The 16,257-nt window shown below is 49.1% G+C and overlaps 15 protein-coding genes and 1 non-coding gene across 16 annotated transcripts; 8 read left to right on the forward strand and 8 right to left on the reverse strand.

The window, feature by feature from the left end:
- Window positions 1-787: 787 nt before the first annotated feature.
- ALK1 (protein kinase ALK1) lies at window positions 788-1,495 on the forward strand (the record flags this gene model as incomplete). Its single annotated transcript, XM_020212441.1, has 1 exon — window positions 788-1,495. One exon carries the CDS (start codon window positions 788-790, stop codon window positions 1,493-1,495), a length of 708 nt encoding a protein of 235 aa, XP_020072838.1.
- A 42-nt stretch (window positions 1,496-1,537) lies between these two features.
- Window positions 1,538-2,233, reverse strand: CKB1 (casein kinase 2 regulatory subunit CKB1; the record flags this gene model as incomplete). The annotated part of the gene is made up of 1 exon (XM_020216101.1): window positions 1,538-2,233. One exon carries the CDS (start codon window positions 2,231-2,233, stop codon window positions 1,538-1,540), a length of 696 nt encoding a protein of 231 aa, XP_020072839.1.
- A 208-nt stretch (window positions 2,234-2,441) lies between these two features.
- Window positions 2,442-2,945, forward strand: GET1 (GET complex subunit GET1; the record flags this gene model as incomplete). The annotated part of the gene is made up of 1 exon (XM_020212456.1): window positions 2,442-2,945. One exon carries the CDS (start codon window positions 2,442-2,444, stop codon window positions 2,943-2,945), a length of 504 nt encoding a protein of 167 aa, XP_020072840.1.
- A 26-nt stretch (window positions 2,946-2,971) lies between these two features.
- Window positions 2,972-3,535, reverse strand: JAC1 (J-type chaperone JAC1; the record flags this gene model as incomplete). Its single annotated transcript, XM_020213482.1, has 1 exon — window positions 2,972-3,535. The coding sequence occupies one exon, from the start codon at window positions 3,533-3,535 to the stop codon at window positions 2,972-2,974; it is 564 nt and encodes a 187-aa protein (XP_020072841.1).
- A 129-nt stretch (window positions 3,536-3,664) lies between these two features.
- ATE1 (arginyltransferase) lies at window positions 3,665-5,124 on the forward strand. The gene has a single exon (XM_020213932.1). The coding sequence runs from the start codon at window positions 3,677-3,679 to the stop codon at window positions 4,826-4,828; it is 1,152 nt and encodes a 383-aa protein (XP_020072842.1). The 5' UTR covers window positions 3,665-3,676; the 3' UTR covers window positions 4,829-5,124.
- Window positions 5,125-5,486: 362 nt separating this feature from the next.
- Window positions 5,487-5,798, forward strand: CYBJADRAFT_145267 (uncharacterized protein). The gene has a single exon (XM_020213230.1). It carries the CDS (start codon window positions 5,492-5,494, stop codon window positions 5,765-5,767), a length of 276 nt encoding a protein of 91 aa, XP_020072843.1. The 5' UTR covers window positions 5,487-5,491; the 3' UTR covers window positions 5,768-5,798.
- A 45-nt stretch (window positions 5,799-5,843) lies between these two features.
- SPT4 (transcription elongation factor SPT4) lies at window positions 5,844-6,567 on the forward strand (the record flags this gene model as incomplete). The annotated part of the gene is made up of 2 exons (XM_020213108.2): window positions 5,844-6,229; window positions 6,322-6,567. Exons 1-2 carry the CDS (start codon window positions 6,179-6,181, stop codon window positions 6,565-6,567), a joined length of 297 nt encoding a protein of 98 aa, XP_020072844.1. The 5' UTR covers window positions 5,844-6,178.
- Window positions 6,568-6,745: 178 nt separating this feature from the next.
- On the forward strand, window positions 6,746-7,935 carry COX18 (membrane insertase COX18). The gene has a single exon (XM_020213933.1). The coding sequence runs from the start codon at window positions 6,782-6,784 to the stop codon at window positions 7,739-7,741; it is 960 nt and encodes a 319-aa protein (XP_020072845.1). The 5' UTR covers window positions 6,746-6,781; the 3' UTR covers window positions 7,742-7,935.
- A 37-nt stretch (window positions 7,936-7,972) lies between these two features.
- CYBJADRAFT_t28 lies at window positions 7,973-8,071 on the reverse strand. Its single transcript has one exon. It is a non-coding gene; the product is annotated as a tRNA-Ser (tRNA).
- Window positions 8,072-8,206: 135 nt separating this feature from the next.
- Window positions 8,207-8,824, reverse strand: CYBJADRAFT_165210 (uncharacterized protein). The gene has a single exon (XM_020213934.1). The coding sequence runs from the start codon at window positions 8,799-8,801 to the stop codon at window positions 8,295-8,297; it is 507 nt and encodes a 168-aa protein (XP_020072846.1). The 5' UTR covers window positions 8,802-8,824; the 3' UTR covers window positions 8,207-8,294.
- Window positions 8,825-9,048: 224 nt separating this feature from the next.
- Window positions 9,049-10,287, reverse strand: CYBJADRAFT_165211 (heme-dependent oxidative N-demethylase family protein). The gene has a single exon (XM_020213935.1). The coding sequence runs from the start codon at window positions 10,258-10,260 to the stop codon at window positions 9,076-9,078; it is 1,185 nt and encodes a 394-aa protein (XP_020072847.1). The 5' UTR covers window positions 10,261-10,287; the 3' UTR covers window positions 9,049-9,075.
- Window positions 10,288-10,600: 313 nt separating this feature from the next.
- On the reverse strand, window positions 10,601-11,137 carry MPO1 (2-hydroxy-palmitic acid dioxygenase MPO1; the record flags this gene model as incomplete). Its single annotated transcript, XM_020212448.1, has 1 exon — window positions 10,601-11,137. One exon carries the CDS (start codon window positions 11,135-11,137, stop codon window positions 10,601-10,603), a length of 537 nt encoding a protein of 178 aa, XP_020072848.1.
- A 253-nt stretch (window positions 11,138-11,390) lies between these two features.
- On the reverse strand, window positions 11,391-12,167 carry CYBJADRAFT_159820 (uncharacterized protein; the record flags this gene model as incomplete). Its single annotated transcript, XM_020213483.1, has 1 exon — window positions 11,391-12,167. One exon carries the CDS (start codon window positions 12,165-12,167, stop codon window positions 11,391-11,393), a length of 777 nt encoding a protein of 258 aa, XP_020072849.1.
- Window positions 12,168-12,522: 355 nt separating this feature from the next.
- On the forward strand, window positions 12,523-14,200 carry IME4 (mRNA (N6-adenosine)-methyltransferase). Its single transcript, XM_020213936.1, is given in 3 exon segments — window positions 12,523-13,947; window positions 13,959-13,960; window positions 14,026-14,200. The coding sequence occupies 3 exon segments, from the start codon at window positions 12,585-12,587 to the stop codon at window positions 14,116-14,118; spliced, it is 1,458 nt and encodes a 485-aa protein (XP_020072850.1). The 5' UTR covers window positions 12,523-12,584; the 3' UTR covers window positions 14,119-14,200.
- Window positions 14,201-14,306: 106 nt separating this feature from the next.
- On the forward strand, window positions 14,307-14,726 carry COX13 (cytochrome c oxidase subunit VIa; the record flags this gene model as incomplete). The annotated part of the gene is made up of 1 exon (XM_020212408.1): window positions 14,307-14,726. One exon carries the CDS (start codon window positions 14,307-14,309, stop codon window positions 14,724-14,726), a length of 420 nt encoding a protein of 139 aa, XP_020072851.1.
- Window positions 14,727-14,895: 169 nt separating this feature from the next.
- CDC55 (protein phosphatase 2A regulatory subunit CDC55) lies at window positions 14,896-16,218 on the reverse strand (the record flags this gene model as incomplete). Its single annotated transcript, XM_020212359.1, has 1 exon — window positions 14,896-16,218. The coding sequence occupies one exon, from the start codon at window positions 16,216-16,218 to the stop codon at window positions 14,896-14,898; it is 1,323 nt and encodes a 440-aa protein (XP_020072852.1).
- Between the last annotated feature and the right edge of the window lie 39 nt (window positions 16,219-16,257).

The raw sequence follows: 16,257 nt of genomic DNA on the forward strand, positions 1-16,257 counted from the left end.
TTTGAAATCATCCAAATCGAGATTTAGACTGAGTTCATTGTTCACTTCTTCGAAGAAGGACACGGGAGATAGCGAATCTATAAGGACTGTCAGAGGAAGATCATCCTTTGGTGATATGAGAAAAAGCGTATTGTCAATGTCCTCCAGTAAACAATCACTGTTCAGATTGGTTAAGAAAGAATCGTTACAGGATTTGAAGAGGAGACAATCTGTTGACAAAATGATGATTTCATTACCTAAACCTGATACAGATTCGGCAAATAAACTGAAAAACAAGTTGAAGAACAGTTCGTCTATTATTTCAATTAACAGTGTGATATCAGGAGCACCAAGCTCCATCGTTCCTTGCACCACACTGGCAAGCTATGACGATCAGCAGTTGAAGTCGTTGTTGAACTTGACTTCAACTGATAGAATTCTCGATTTCAAAAGTTACATCTCACAGTACGTGAATATGGAGAATCAAATCTTGGTCAAATATGCGGAAGCATCCTATAGTGAAGTCTTTGTCCTGAAGAACTACTTAACACAGGAAAATCTAAAGATCTTCAAGGTTATTCCATTTGGAGATGAAAGATTTGAACAACCTTGCTTGGAGAATGTCATCCAAGAGTTGAAAGTCAATTTGCAATTGAACTCTCTAGATGGGTTTATCAAATTAAACTCATGCCACGTTGTTGAAGGTTGTTATCCAAAACTGATGTTGAAGCTATGGGACGATTACAACGAGTTAAAAGGTTCCAATAATTTTAGACCTGAATTCGAACCGACACAGAGATATCTCCTCATGGACTTGGAATATGGCGGTGTTGATCTAGAGCACTTCAAACTTTTGAAGTGGAAACAGGCATTAGAGATCTTTTGGAGTGTTGCTTATTCGCTAACCAGGGCTGAAAAGCTCTATCAGTTTGAACATCGTGATCTTCATTGGGGAAATATCGTTATTGAGTACAAACAGAGCCAACATGGAAGCCATAGACTGGAAGATGCATTCCAAGATCTGAGTTTTATTGAGGAGAATGATGACGATGAGGGTCCAACACTAAGCCAGGATGAATTCAGCGTGAAGATAATTGATTATACACTCTCTAGGCTTCAAAGCTCAGATGGGTCCGTCATTCATACCAGGCTAGACCACCAGGACTTCTTCAAAGGTCGGGGTGATTATCAATTTGACATTTATAGAATGATGCGTTCTGAGCTCAAATCATTGCAAAAAAGTGAGGATAGTGAGGTTGATTGGAGCTTAAGTTCATTCAGAACAAACCTCATGTGGTTGCACTACTTGTTGGATAAATTGGTACGGAGTAAAGGCATCACAGATCTCAGTGGTGATGAATCCCGTGAGAAGTTGGAGAGATTGCTAAGAGTGTTGAACCCACGTCGTAAGAAACTCAGCCAGGACGACGACAGTGCAACACAGGATAAGTATTTTAACGACTTCCACTGCTGTGAAGATGTTTTAAACTACGGGAAGGAACAAGGGCTTGTATAGTATATTAATTAGTCAGTTTTACAAAACAAACAGAACAACCAATCAGTCGTTCTTAATTGCGTAGGCACATTCTTCGTAATCTCTTCTCTCTTGTTCATTCTTTGGCACCTGTCTTAACCATTTCATTCTTGGGCCAACTTGTGATGATTCATTTACTTTGAAGCCAAATAGCTTTAGTTGGAACTGTTGTTTACCTCTGAGCTTTGCTTGGTTTACCACTTCCGGATACTTATCCATGAACATGCCAGGGAACGTTGTTCCGAAGAAGGCACCATCAATGTTCAGATAACGTGACGAGTTTGGCAGATAGATGTCGGCACAGCACGGGCAGAACAGTCTGACGGTTTCAAGCCCTGGTACGTCCTGTGTGCCCACTGGTAATAGGTGCATTCCATCACATAGATAACGAGGACAAACTCCAAATACCTTCTGTTCGAATTTCGAGGCCATCATCTGTAATCCCATCTTTGTTAGAATGAACCTTTGATGGATGAGTCCAAACAACAGCTCTGCAGAGTGCTGTACCAACGCCATATCACTAACGGCTATGGAGGTTTCAGGTTCAAAATCCAATATCATATCTAAGGCTTCTCTGTAGAACGGCACTATTGAGCTTAGCCCGGTCAGGTTGAAGTCATCTTCGATGAACTCTTGTGATACTTCGACAAAGTAGTCATGGCCGTAGAGGGAGCAGTAGTTTGAGATCCAAGTTTCCAGTTCAGAAGAGACGTCACTCATTGTGGTTGTTGTGGTTGTGTGTGTGATTTGTTTGTTTTTGATGTTGAGAAGTTCTAATTTTTTTTTGGTTTTTTTGTGGTCGAGGAGAAAAAAGTTGATCGTGGTCGCTGGTGAGTAGTCAGTGGTCAGCAATCAGTGGTCAGCAATCAGTGGTCAGCAATCAGTGGTCAGCAATCAGTGGCCACCAATCACCAACGATAATCGCACCATGGAACCCATCGCTCTGTTGATCTTCGCAACATGCTTCTTCTTCATCCAAAAGTTGCTAGGCTTGATCACCGAATTCATAGTCCAACTGCTGGTGCGCTACTCCAACGAGTTCCACAAGGTGAAGTTGCTAAAGCAGGACAGATACGATACAAACATAGCCAAGAACAAACTGTCACCACAGGACCAGTACGCCAAATGGACCAAGCTGAACAGAAAAGTTGATCAGCTGAACAGCGAGATCGACACCGCGGAGAAGGCACTGCAGGCCAAGAAGGACCAGCTCAGCTCCTCGACCACCTTGCTCAAGAGGCTGATCACGCTTCTGGGATTCTTCATAAAGATCTGGTACAGAAAGACCAAAGTGTTCTACATGCCGAATGTGCTACCAATTCCAATCGTGCAGTGGGTATGGCAGTCCGGTGTAGGAGTTTCATCGTGGCTGTTCCTCCTGGGCACCTTTGTCTCCGGCGTCGAGTTCATCTACAAGGAGTTGGCCGTATAAGAAGACGTATATCATAGAATGGAATATCAATGCATCACTGTAACACTGCCATCCCAGTTCTTGATGGCATTGTCAACGTTGACCCAGTACTTCAGCTTGACGGTTTCCCTCGCAGCTTGCTCGTAGTCTCCGCTCCCGAACAGCTCCTCCAGCTGTGCCACGCTCTGCCGGATCCTCTCGTCGTTCTCCCTCTTGAACGCACCGAGCTCTTCCTCTTTATCCACACTCTCCAACGCTTCATGGATGTCCAGCACTTGGAACAAAACGTCCGGCTGTGAGTACTTCTGCGAATCCGTCTCATCGCTCAAATCAACGCCTTGAAGCTTCAACAGGTACTGTGCCCTGGTCAGCGGCGACTTGAGCGTGGTATACGCCTTGTTCAGCAGGCTCGACTGCGTGTCGTCCTCATTCTTCGTCAAATCTGGGTGCTGTTGCTGCTGAAGCTGTCTATATTCCTTCCTCAACTTCCTCTCATTGACGACAAACTGCGGCTTGCTGAACGTCGAGGGGAACACCTCAAAGAGATTGCTCACTGATCTGACCTGGCTGAGCTGGACAACACCACTGAAGACTCTACGCACCGAGAACATCCTCAATTGCCGTGTACTGTTGCTGCTGGAGTTATGTCTCGGTTGGCTTCTCGACCGAGAGTGGTGGAAAATTTCGCTATTTAAACACCGATGCCTGCTACTCATAATTAATACCCAGCTGTGTGGGACATAAAGACCAGGATGTTGATAACTCACGCTATCTATGCCAGGGATCGACACTGTGGCTACTGCCATGGCTCTAAGCACAGTTCGATCTCAATGGGGTTCCAGTGCGAGAAGATGTCCGTGGACGAGTACGACAAGCTCATCAACATGGGATTCAGACGGTCCGGGACCTTCATCTACAAGAGCGACGTGCTGCGCACGTGCTGTCCCATGTACACCATTCGTACTTCGTACGAGCAGTTCAGATGGACCAAGGAACATAAACATGACGTGAGGAAGTTCCTGAGGGCGTTGGACGTTGCCAAAAGCGAGACCATGTCGTACGAGGAGGTGCTGGACAGCCTGGACCAATTGACGCCAGATCTGGCGATCAGATGGGAGTCCAACGAGTACTCAGACGCTAAGTACGCTCTCTTTGCGAAGTACCAGCGTGGTGTGCACGACGACGACGAGTGCTCCCCCAGTGGCTTCAAACAGTTTCTCTGCGACTCGCCGTTGTCCAACTCCTCAGTTGCCGAGCTGAGAGGCTCATTGCACCAATGCTACTACTACAAAGAGCAGCTCATCGCCATTGGTGTTCTTGACGTGCTTCCCTCGGGCTTGTCGTCCGTCTACTTCATGTATGACCCTGACTTCAAGTCCATGGCACTGGGAAAGATCTCTGCACTGCTTGAGATGAGAGAGACAAGGACAAAGCTGGCTCTGGAATACTACTACATGGGATACTACATCCAAGACTGTGCGAAGATGAAGTACAAGGCCAAGTTCGGCGGCGAGCTGCTGAATCCACTGGACAACAGATATGTCGGCTTCCACCAGCGTGTTGGATTCTGGTGCTTCAACGGCCAGGATGAGGACATCTCCTCAACATACCTCCAGGCTGAAACCTCGCGCACAAGACAGGCCGTCAGAATGCTTAGCAGGCTTGGAATCAGCTACCACGAGGAGCCTTCCACACGGCTGGAGTTCCCCACCGTGGTCCCAGGCCTCGTCCCATTGGACAGAGTCATCCCTGTTCTTCCTTTACTGGACATAACTGTTGCACAGCAACCAGGACACCCAATCAAGGTGCCGTTCCTGGAGCTGAGGCCTGAGTATCAACGAGTGACAATTGACCTGTACAGGCTGCTTGGACCGGAGCTGTACGACTCAGCAGTGCTCGTTTAGATAGATAGAACAGGCCATAGTATGTAGGAGCGCAGTATACGGTGTGAAGTATGTGGTGTCTGGATGTAGCTGAGGCGGGGGGGGGGCGTGCCCCAGATTAACTTCCTAATCGGGAAGGGGTTATGAGCGCGGGCACACCCGCACACCATGCTGTATATACTCACTGGCCCAGCCGGGCCCAATTATCAACGAAGAACACGCCAATTGAGCCCAGTGGAGGTCTGTGGAGTCTTGTGGAGGTTTGGCTGGTGTTGCTGGCACACCGGGGGAGGCTGCTGCCCAACAATTTGCCCCCCATTTCTGGCGTTGGTGGGATGAAGCAGTGAGTCACACGCCATCCCGATGCCACCCCCTAATATACCAGATGAGGTCATAAGACGTCATTTGTTAATCACACTACCCGTCACACTGTAACGTCACTACCCCGTAGTACCGTAGCACCGTGGTAGCGTAGGGTTGCGCCACCTATCTGACGGATAAGGCAATTAGGGGGCTGTCCGTGCGAGATATGTGTGGGAGCAATTGTGCTGTGTGCCTGATCCCCGGATCACTATAAAAGGAGCACCTGTGTTCTGGTTTCCTTGTTTCATTTCCTACCTCCTTTCCACTTCTTCAAGTTACAATACTTACTACACACGCATTACTAAACAAGCAATCTTAACAATGACCAGAACTCACAAGTGGACAAAGCACGAGGCTAAGGCCCAGTCCCACTACTTCACCCACAATGGCCACTCCGACACCAACCCAAACAAGACCAAGAAGAACGGAGCCGGGAAGGGCAATTGGGGCTCGCCAGGCGACGAGCTCGAGGATCTGATCAACAGAGGCGAGATTCCACCGGTGGCTGGCAAGGCAAGACGGGGCTCCAACGCGTCCCAGCACGAGGAGAAGTTTGACCAGGTTCAGAAGTATGACGAGCTGATCAAGGAGGAGTGATAGAGACGTGCAATTTGATGACACTTTAGAGAGAGATGACGAGTAATGATGATGGCCTTTTAACGATATACGACCAGGATGAGTGGTGCAATGCATTTTGACCTGTATATATTGAATGTATACGAAATGATGTTGTATTAGCAACGGTGTAGCTTGCCGGGGAAGCAGGGGCGGAGGTGTGCGTATGGGGTGACTTGTTACGTAAGACGTTACATAAGCACACGTCACGTGATACTTACGTAATAATTACACAATGCTTACGTAAGACACACCCGGACACCAGATCACACACCAGCTCCAAAATGTTCGTACGGACAGCACCAACCACTCAAAACACACAGTGAAGGCGCCACGGATCCACCATCACGAGCCCTTTAGTTCGCATATCAAGACCCAGCAGACCACAGAACGATGAGCTCAAACAGGGCGTGCATGCTGTGCGGGATCGTGGAGCCCGCCAAGGTGAGTTGTGCTCTCTTTTGCCTCCTGCCTAACTTCCGCTAGGCACAGAGGCAAGGAACAAAGACCCCGTCACGACTAACAACCACATCCAGAGATTCCAGGAGGAAGGGTGTCCGAACTGTGTCGATGTGCTCGACATTGGCCTGTCGACGACGTCGCCAACGTTCGAAGGCTTGGTGGCCATCGGCGAGCCTGACAAGTCGTGGGTGGCCAAGTGGCTCAGAGTGAGTAACTACATACCGGGACTATACGCCGTGAAGGTGCAAGGACGCTTACCGAGGGAGTTTGCGGAGAATATACCTAATTATAGACCAAGGGATGGAAGCGTTATGGACTAATGTGACGGTGAATCCCGTGATGGTCATTCTGTATGGATTTTGTAAAGAAAAGTAGTCAATTGACTGTGATTTATGTCTGCCATTGTAGTATGGGATGAGTGGGCTGTCCGAGGAGGGTGAAAAAAAAAATACACGCATATTAGACGTTTCAACATTTATGTCTCGATGAGTGCTCTTTCACAGTGATACGCGGTGACGACGTACTCAGGGAGATATGCTAAGACCACAGCTTAGACTGGGCAGTCTGCACATGCAAAAGAGGACGTTTGTCTCCTCGCCAACGGATGTTATAACGGTGCTGACCTCAGGGCTCGAGGCTCTCCACTCGACAACCCCACTGACGTGGTGGATGATAATACCGATGGCCACCATCACGTTCAGAACCATGTTTACGCTACCAATAGCCATAATCCAGAGAAGAAGAACACAGAGACAGGCACAGCTGACGCCCTTGGTCCAGGCGATGGGTCCTATTCTGAGGCTGAAATTGGCACAGAGGGCTACAAGCGCAAAGGCTCTGGAGTCACAGCAGCAGTCACCAGAGGCTAAGATGATTGGTGGCCAGGCTGCAGGGTTGAGCTACGAGCAGATCATGGTTCTCTCGTCGAAGGAGAGAAGGAGAAGGCAGAAGAAGCTGTACAAGGACCACAACTGCCAGATGTGGAAGAATCTGATCCTTCCTGGAGTTCAGATCCCACTGTGGATTGCGATGAGTGCCACGTTTAGAGATCTGACCGGATGGACAGACATCACGTCGAATCCAATGGACCCAGCCTTGACTACAGAGGGGTTCCTGTGGGTGAGCGACCTCACCCTCAGTGACCCCCTGGCAATATTGCCAATTGTGCTTGGGACGCTGGCACTGACCAACGTCGAGTGGAATGCAAAGACGTACTCATTACAGAACACCCATGTTCGTCGCTCGCTGAGGATCACACCATTGGAGTCCATACTGAACATCTCCAGATTCGGCACCGTCTTCCTGATGGCCATTGCAACACAGGCTCCCAGCGGACTGGCGTTGTACTGGATCTCTTCCAATGCGTTCTCACTGACTCAGAACATGGTGCTGGATAGGTACATCCCAATGAGATACCAGGAACAGGAGAGATGGAGTGGCAGAGAGGCTCCAGAAGGCTCGAGACCGTTGGCTAGCAGACCTGAGAGAGAGTGATGTGTGGTGTCTCACGGAGCCTTGTTGGATTGTAAATAGCTTCACCGGCCAGGTGGTGATAATTGACGAGTGCTTTGGTGGGTTTTCCCCTGCCAGATGTGCAATATCATAGATTCCTTGCTTCAATTGGGTATTAATACCCATAGCACGATTATAATAATTATATAATATAATATAATATAATATAATATAATATAATATAGCCACCCGCGACATCAGCAAAAAAAATGGCGTCACAGACAGGATTCGAACCTGCGCAGGCAGAACCCAATGCCTAACAGCTTCTTAGAAGATAGCAGGGCATCGCCTTAACCACTCGGCCACTGTAACCGCTCACGTCTTTGGGAGTGGAAATCTGTGCATGTAGTGTGTGTAGGAGAATCACGTGACACAGCGTCGAAAGGCACTGAGACCTACGCTAGTATAGTGAATGAACTCGTCTAATTGCTACGAAACTCCTAGTTGAGGTATGTACATGTCCTGGATCCAGTATATAAGGGTAGATATCGTGGCTGTTCGGCCAATTGCAGCGTTGTTCGTCGCCGGCTGTCGTTCAAAGCTCCATCTGCGCCGATTCATTAGCCATCATTAGGCACTGATCGAAGAGCCTTGTGCTGGCCAGCAGATCATGGTTGTACAGTGGATTACCGGGCTCCCAGTAGTGCAGGTGATCCATGCTGTTCTCCAGGGCCGGCGAGGCCTTTACATGGCGCAGTATGTACACCCTTTTGCTCAGTTCGTGCTCTAGAAGATTCATCACTATTCGATGCTTAGACCCATCTCTACGCAGCAGGGCATCTTCGAGGAACGCCAGCGTGTTCAGCCTTCTCTGGAGTTGTTGCTCCTTGTTGAGCTCGGTGCTCTGCTTATTTAACACCAGTTCTAGTCTCCTCTCATACGGTATTAGGCATCTCTGTCTTATGAGCCGGCCGTATACATCTTGATACTTCCTCTTGGGCAGCTGGTGACTCAGCCTATAGAGCCTCACCAGAAGACGCCTGTTCTGCTCCTTTGTAGATAACTGTAGAAGCTCATAGACTGTAAGCACCGGCCTACTCATCGTCACACAGCTCTGGTCTCAACAGCTCTGGTCTCAACAGCCCTCTTGAAGACATAATAATGGTTTATGGGCTCATCGGTTTTGTCTCCACTATTTTGGTGGAGGGCAACAGCTGCGTGCACGTGACATATAGTGACATATATATACAGCACAACAGCAGTGTTTAGCAATGAATAAGTTATGATTGAGTGGAGACTTCTATACACAGCAGCAGTGTTTAGCAATGAATAAATTATGATTAAGTGTATGGCTTCTATATACAGCAGAAAACGGCTCATTGTAGCCCTTTGATCCATGGCTTATCGGTACCATTGGACTCTCCCTTCATGTAGGCAATCACAGCAGGACCCCAGGCAGGTCTTCTCTTGTACTGGCCAATGACACCTTGCATACCTTCAATGCCTCCAATCAGCTCCAGGACGATGTCGTTGCCCTCGTCACGGATCTGCTTCATTGGCGTGAGGTAGGTTCTAATGGAAAAGATGATGGCACCGGTCTTTGGCAGCCTCGTGAGGATCTGTCTCTCGGATCTGAAGAACACCTCTCTTTGGAAGTCGAGGGTATCTGGGTCGAGATCGGTGATCTCCTCGTCCTCTTTACCCTTGTTGTCGTTCATGACAAAGACACGGTTGTGCGTTTGAACACTCCAGTTGTTTCTTCTGACCCACACTCCGGGCTTCAACTTGTCAAAGAACTTGTTCATCTGCGGTCTCAGCTTGCTCTTATATTCAGGGACAGGGCCGTGGATGTTCGTCAAGGGGGTGTTGAAGATAGTGGCAGGGTCAAAACCAGCAGCAAACAGAAACACACCACCTTTGAAGATCACTTCATCGGTTTTACGCTCAGGCTCAGGGTACAGGATGATGTAGTCCTCCTCCAGGAACCTGGAGAGGTACAGGTGGAGGTCCTTCTTGTTCGCAACGGAGTAAGGGTCCCTTGGAATCCAGTCCCCACGGATCTTGTTGATGATCTTGTCACCTTCCACTTGGAAACAGTCAGGATAGCGATCAACCATGAACTGCGTACTTCTCTGGTAGAACTCGATCGTGGCCTCTTCACACCCGTCAGCCATGAAGATGCCGTGGTCCTTCAGATCAGGGTTGGTCGCATACGACCACTTCAAGTCGGTGTATTCCTTGTACGTGTTCTCCACGAGAAACCACTCGTCTGGTGGGATGTTGTGGATGCCCATCGTCAGCTTGTACTCTCCCTTCTTGAACGGTCTGTACTTGATCGGGTCCTCCTTGGTCCAGTCAAAGTCCTTCAACGCATGGATCACAATCTTCTCCTCATCGTGCTCGTCAGCAGCAGCGCCTCCACCAGTTCTACCTTCCTCACCACGCTCCCCAGCACCCTTCACCTTGTCATCGACAAATGTCCGGTACAGGACAAACAGCAGCAGAGGGAAGGTCACCGTCTTGGACAGCAGCAAATCAGTGAATTCCCAAAAGGAGGCCATAGCTTCAACACAGGGCTCACACACGGCTTCCTTCAACGCAAAATAACAGCAAAATAACAGCAAACAGCGTGTAAAACACCAACAGAGGAACCCTTCCAGTGGCCTCATCGCTCTTTTATAAAGCCGGGCATGGCATCCCGGTTTAAGGGACCCAATGCGGTGGTGCATATGAGGATGTGACTCTAAAAAATTTTCATTGTGACGCCGATACCGGCGTGGGTTTCCCTACACGACTCTTTCATGTTATACATATCTGTTGTTTGTATTGCAAAGGGTTGATCGTACCGTTTCAGTATAAAGCTACGTGCGTGCCAGCATAGATAAGCGATGGGTTGCGGTTTCAGCTTCTCTTCTTGAATTCTTGGATGTTCTTCAGCGCAGTGGCGTCGACTCTTTGCTTGAGGTCTGTTCTGTAGCCGAGCTGGAACAGGCCCTCGTAGAGGACGAAGAAGGGGGCCAGCACGAGGGCCTGGACGAGGTTGTCGAGGAGGGCCGGGGCCCTCTTCTCGAACACCGCGTGCGAGATGAACTGTGCGATCCAAGACACGACGAACAGGACTGTGAGCCAGTACGTGTAGTTCTCGACAGATTGGATCAGGTGCGTGTTGGCGTACCCGATCAGGAACATGATAGGTGCTGCAATCAACCCGCCGCTCAGATCCAGCAGCAGGTAAAAGGCCCCGTAGATAAGGCACCCAAAGTTCCCCAGGTTGTACACTTGCTTGTTGACAGGGGCCAGTGGCACGTTCTCCAAGATGCCTATTGTTGTGAACAGAATGGTTGGCACGAAGACCGAGTGCACCAGCACGTTGAGCGTCTCGTAATGGTACGATCTGTAAAAGACCAATTGCTTCTCCAGGTTGAATACGTTGGACATGGTGCTTAGGTCGACGACTGGACGTTGATCTCAGGTATAATTGAATGGGAAAAGCTGGTGATAATGACAAATACCTTCAACTCCCTTTCATTTATTCAAATTCCCCCCTTAGAGAGAGGAGAGCCCTCCGCTCTCGGGAGTGATCATCCGGCCGAGTGGTGTGCGGATGTTATACGACACATAGGGCTTAGGAGCAGCAGCAGCAGCAGCAGTTGTATGGCGATATGGGGGAAGAATAACCACTGCTGAGCAGTCAATTGGCCTGTGCTTGTGCATTGGCCTTTTCAGTGAACTTCCAGTCGCCCTTAACAGCTTTAGAAATCACGGATTTGATGTATTTCCTGGTCTTTGAAGACGTGCTCTTCAAGACAAGAATGTACTGACTCTGATCTGTGTTTGACACGGCATTGGGAACCGTTATCGTCAAGAGTTTTCTTGTTGAGTGGTCCAATGGGATATCCATCATCTTTTGAAGGATGGAGGGCCAGTGCCTGTGCGGTATCTTGACGTTGGACACCAATCTCAAGTCGAACTCGCCTAGTGGTAGCCCAGTGCAGAAATGTTCATCCTTGAACGATTCGTGCGAAGAAGAGGAACAGGCCGACGACGAGTACCATTCACACCTGTTATTCAAATCCTCAATGAGCCTAAACAATGCCATCTTTATCGAGACCGAGTCCTTCCAAATGATGTTGATGCGAGCCTTATCAAAGAACTTATTATTTGGCGAGCGCAATTTGAGAATACAACTCTTATACCGGCATTTGGACTCCTCAAACTCAACCGTGGTTGACGATTTCAAGTAGTTCGCTAGCTCCAAGCTCGGGAGTAGCCCGCTGGAGTAGTAGTAGTCCTCCGAGTCCTCTTTGAACAAACCTCTAAACCAATTCGCCCAGATTCTTCTCCTGAGGATCAAAATGGGGTGCGTCCGACCCACAACATCGCCACATGGCCTAATATCTCTGTAGAGGAACTTGTTGTAATGCCACTTGGAAACCGTCGACTCTCCAGCCAAATTGCTATTCTGCATACTCTTCCCCTTCAACAATCAGTCACAGTACCACGATGCCTGTTATACAGAGCTGTCCATGAAGATGTCCACCAGACACACGCACCACTTACGCAGCGAGGGCCGGCCATATATAACAGGTCTACCAAAGACCTCACCTTGAACGCTCAATCCAAAGCTCTGAGAGCATAAGCCACGCTTTCCTCATCACCAAACACTTGAGAACAATTAAAAACACCCGCAAATTGACCTTAATTGAAAGAGCTCATCACCGCTTTCATGCGTATATATTCCCTCCACCAGGCCGGGCCCGGGTTTGGCAAAATACCGCCACCGGAAAGTAAACATCTACACAGGCCCGCAAACTTCAACTTCATCGCCAGCTTCAGCTGAACGAAACAACAGCCAATCAGCGCACAGTAGGACGAGTTTCTGAGCATGAACGTCGAGCTGCTACTGTTCTTGAAGGAGAACGCACACTTCCTCTGTGCTTCGCCGATAAATGGGTGTAGGGTGTCGATTTGCTCTCTATTCAACGGGAAAGCGTGCGGTGTTCCGATGTCACAAGAGGAGTTTGATAGGGAGCTGTGCGAGCTCCAGGAGATCGATAGGAACTGTATTGAATACTCGCTGTTCAAGGACTCCATTGTGTTCATCAACGAGCTGAACCTGGGGATCTTGATCGAGACGTTGAGCTGTGCCGCCTCTGAGGAGGCCAGGAAGCTGAAACGACCAAAGGCCAAGGCGTCGACCTCTGGTAAGAGCTCAAGGGCCAGCCTAGCGAATAGATTGAGTTCTCTACTCGATGAGCCGCTAGAATCAGAGGAACTGAGCAAGCTGAGGGAGCTGCTGAACTATGAAAGCACTGGGCATAGGCTCTCAAAGAAGCACCTTGCGCTAACGACACCTCGTTCTCCGTTCTTACCAACGTGTAACGATCCACAGCACTCTACAATGCTGGCGTCGAGCTCTCCAGTACAGCTGAACAAGCTGCCAAAGGACCTACGCCAGTGCTTGAACAATAAGATCCATTTCATTCCGATGATTAAGGCACACACCGATGTTTCACTGGGTGATTGCTCCTACTTGGACACATGCCATAAGCTGGATAGCTGTCGCTACGTCCACTATACACGCCATGTCCCACACGAGCGACTGTCGAAGGAACTCGCCAAATGTGAGGAGTTCAACGACGAGATTGCATACTGGGAGAGAATATCACCCTGGATGCCCAATGGCTCGGTCAGCAATCTCAGCAGAGAGACACTCCCACCTCAGTGGATCAACTGTGACGTTCGAACGTTCGACTTCACGACGCTGGGCAAGTTTGCTGCCGTGATAGCAGATCCTGCGTGGAACATCCACATGAACCTGCCTTATGGCACGTGCAATGACACCGAGCTGCTGAACCTGCCTCTCCATACGATCCAGGACGAAGGTGTTCTGTTCCTGTGGGTCACGGGACGTGCCATTGAGATCGGCAAGGCCTCCCTGATGAAATGGGGGTACAAGATCAAGAACGAGGTCATATGGGTCAAGACAAACCAGCTGTCAAGAACAATATGCACCGGAAGAACTGGCCATTGGCTCAACCACTCCAAAGAACACCTGTTTGTTGGAGTAAAGGGTGAGCCAGAATGGCTCGACCGTCTGAACGACGTCGACGTGATGGTCTCCTCCACCAGGGAGACCTCCAGGAAGCCGGACGAGCTCTACGGCATGATCGAGAGGCTCGTTGGCCCTCACGCACGCAAGCTCGAGATCTTTGGCAGGGATCATAACACCAGACCTGGATGGCTCAGTGAGTATACCCTCTCTCTTCACCTAACATCAGCACCGTGGCCTCTCCAGCCACGCACTAACACACCTCTCCATAGCCATCGGAAACCAACTCAACGGCTCCCAGCTCTTCGAAACAGACGTTGCCAACAAGCTCAAGGCCAACACCTGTTTCTCTAGTATAGTACGCTAGGCAATCCTGGGATTACCGCTTTAGGAAGTCAACCCTGCTAGCCAATTGAAGTGCGCGAAAATTTCACGGCCATGTAATCGAGCCCACTCCCAGTAGGCCATAGAAAAAAAAATCAGCCAATTCGTCTCCTTCTCCCTCTTCGAAACAACAATAGAACCTTTGTAACAAAACGAAAGGAACAGAAAAGGATGTTCAGACAGACATTGAGACAGTCCAGCAAGGCCACCAGAGCCGTCAGAAACGCCTCTCACAAGGCGGAGCTCCCACCATGGGCTCTTGAGCCAGCGTTCCCAAAGGGAGACCCAGCAGCTGCTAAGGCCTTCAAGGACTCGCTTGCTGCCACTGAGCACCACGCCAAGTCCACCAGTGGGTTGTGGAAGAAGATCTCGTGGTTAGTTGCTGCGCCAGCTGTGATTGCCACAGCCATCAACACCTACTTTGTCGAGGCTGAGCACGCTAAGCACAGAGAGCACTTGTCCCACGTTCCAGACGAGGAATGGCCAAAGCAGTACGAGTACATGAACATCAGATCCAAGCCATTCTTCTGGGGTGACGGTGACAAGACCTTGTGGTGGAACCCGGTCATCAACAGACACATCAAGGATTAATCTATTTATCACTGCTCTATTTTTTCAGATTCTACTCCATTTATAAGACAACATGTTTACAGATAGTTCCAGCTGTAGTGGGAGAGTAGCATGCCAACGTAGACGATTACACGCTTGTTAGAAGGGGGACTTTCATATAGTATTAGGGAAATGTAAAGGGATTAGTTGATCACAGCGTTGAAAAGATGTAGAGGTTATTAGTCGCAGCAATTGCAACCGAGTTCTCAAACGGATGCCATGACAAGTGGAGGATGCTCTTCTTGAAGTCAATGTTGTCCAACTCCAAGTCCCTCTTGAGCATCGAAGGCACGCCGTTCTTCCTCTTGTTCAACTGTTGCTTCTTGGATTTCAAGGCAGATCTATCAGCCTGCAACACGATTTCCTCCTGAGGTTTACTGGCATCTGTAACGTCAGGATACACCATAAAGTTGTTGTTGTATGACCCTGTCATAACGCTCTTACCGTCCCCACTGAAGACACACTCAAACTTGTCAAAGATGGCGTCGTTCTCATACGTGTCGCAGAGCTTGTCCCTCAACTGTTCGTGGATGTTTATGGTCTTGATCGGTTCCTTCTCCATGTTTATGTCCCAGATCTTCACCGTCATGTAGTCTCGACTCGCAATGTACCGGCCGTCAGAGCTGAACTTCACGTCTGATATACTCGAGGTGATTTCCGTGAAGAAGTTGTGGTTCGCAGGATCAACGTACTCCTCGAATACCTTAGCATGTGAGTCGCAGAGGGCATTCTCACGCATGTCAGCCAACTTTATGGCACCTTTCGAGCTCGAGTACATGAACAAGTTACACGACTGTGGATGGAACTCTGCACTCGTGATCACCTCGGTCAATTCCTCCATATTGGCTGGCTTGATGTCGACAATGTTGAAGCTCTGGTCTGGGATATTCAGGTTCCACAAATTTATTCTCAAGTCGTCACAACTCATAAAGGTCTCACCATCGCTATTTATGGAGATCGAGTTGATGTGGTATGCGTGTGCATTCGAGTAGATTCTCTTGGGAGTGGCTGCGATGATCTTGTCGTGGAGCGTCATACGGGGCAACCTCAGCTGTGATACCGACATGTTCGAACCTGTTGAGCTCAAGGAGCTCAAGTTGTTCTCAGACACCATTCTTATCTGCTTCTCGTAGATCTTCCACAACTTGATGGTCTTGTCGTTCGTGGATAGGAGGAAATGCGCCTGGTTGGTCCGCTTGCACCATTTGATCTTGTTGATCTTCTCTTCAATCTCCAACGACTTCAGGTAGTCAAACTCCGCATCGTGACTCTGGAACTCAGTGTGGAACCGGTACTCACACCCCTGCTTCTTGTTATTCCTCTCAAACAGCACAACACGGCCTCCCCTGTCTCCAGTCGCAAGATAGTCTCCCGTGTGGTCAAACTCCACCGTGGAGATGATATCTGCTTCTGTTATCACAATATCAGCCTTATCACCAAAGCATTGGCTGAACTTGAAGTTGTAGTCTTCCATCTCTCGCCTCTTGCGCTCTACGTGTGTATCTCTGTATGC

Source organism: Cyberlindnera jadinii (genome assembly GCF_001661405.1).
Source record: "Cyberlindnera jadinii NRRL Y-1542 unplaced genomic scaffold CYBJAscaffold_1, whole genome shotgun sequence".
Taxonomy (NCBI): domain Eukaryota; kingdom Fungi; phylum Ascomycota; class Saccharomycetes; order Phaffomycetales; family Wickerhamomycetaceae; genus Williopsis; species Williopsis jadinii.

Bases quoted from the DNA above. Each gene is read 5' to 3' on its own strand.
- CYBJADRAFT_165210 (XM_020213934.1), bottom strand. From the start codon at position 8,801: ATGAGTAGGCCGGTGCTTACAGTCTATGAGCTTCTACAGTTATCTACA.
- ATE1 (XM_020213932.1), top strand. From the start codon at position 3,677: ATGTTGATAACTCACGCTATCTATGCCAGGGATCGACACTGTGGCTAC.
- CYBJADRAFT_145267 (XM_020213230.1), top strand. From the start codon at position 5,492: ATGACCAGAACTCACAAGTGGACAAAGCACGAGGCTAAGGCCCAGTCC.
- IME4 (XM_020213936.1), top strand. From the start codon at position 12,585: ATGAACGTCGAGCTGCTACTGTTCTTGAAGGAGAACGCACACTTCCTC.
- CYBJADRAFT_165211 (XM_020213935.1), bottom strand. From the start codon at position 10,260: ATGGCCTCCTTTTGGGAATTCACTGATTTGCTGCTGTCCAAGACGGTG.
- COX18 (XM_020213933.1), top strand. From the start codon at position 6,782: ATGCTAAGACCACAGCTTAGACTGGGCAGTCTGCACATGCAAAAGAGG.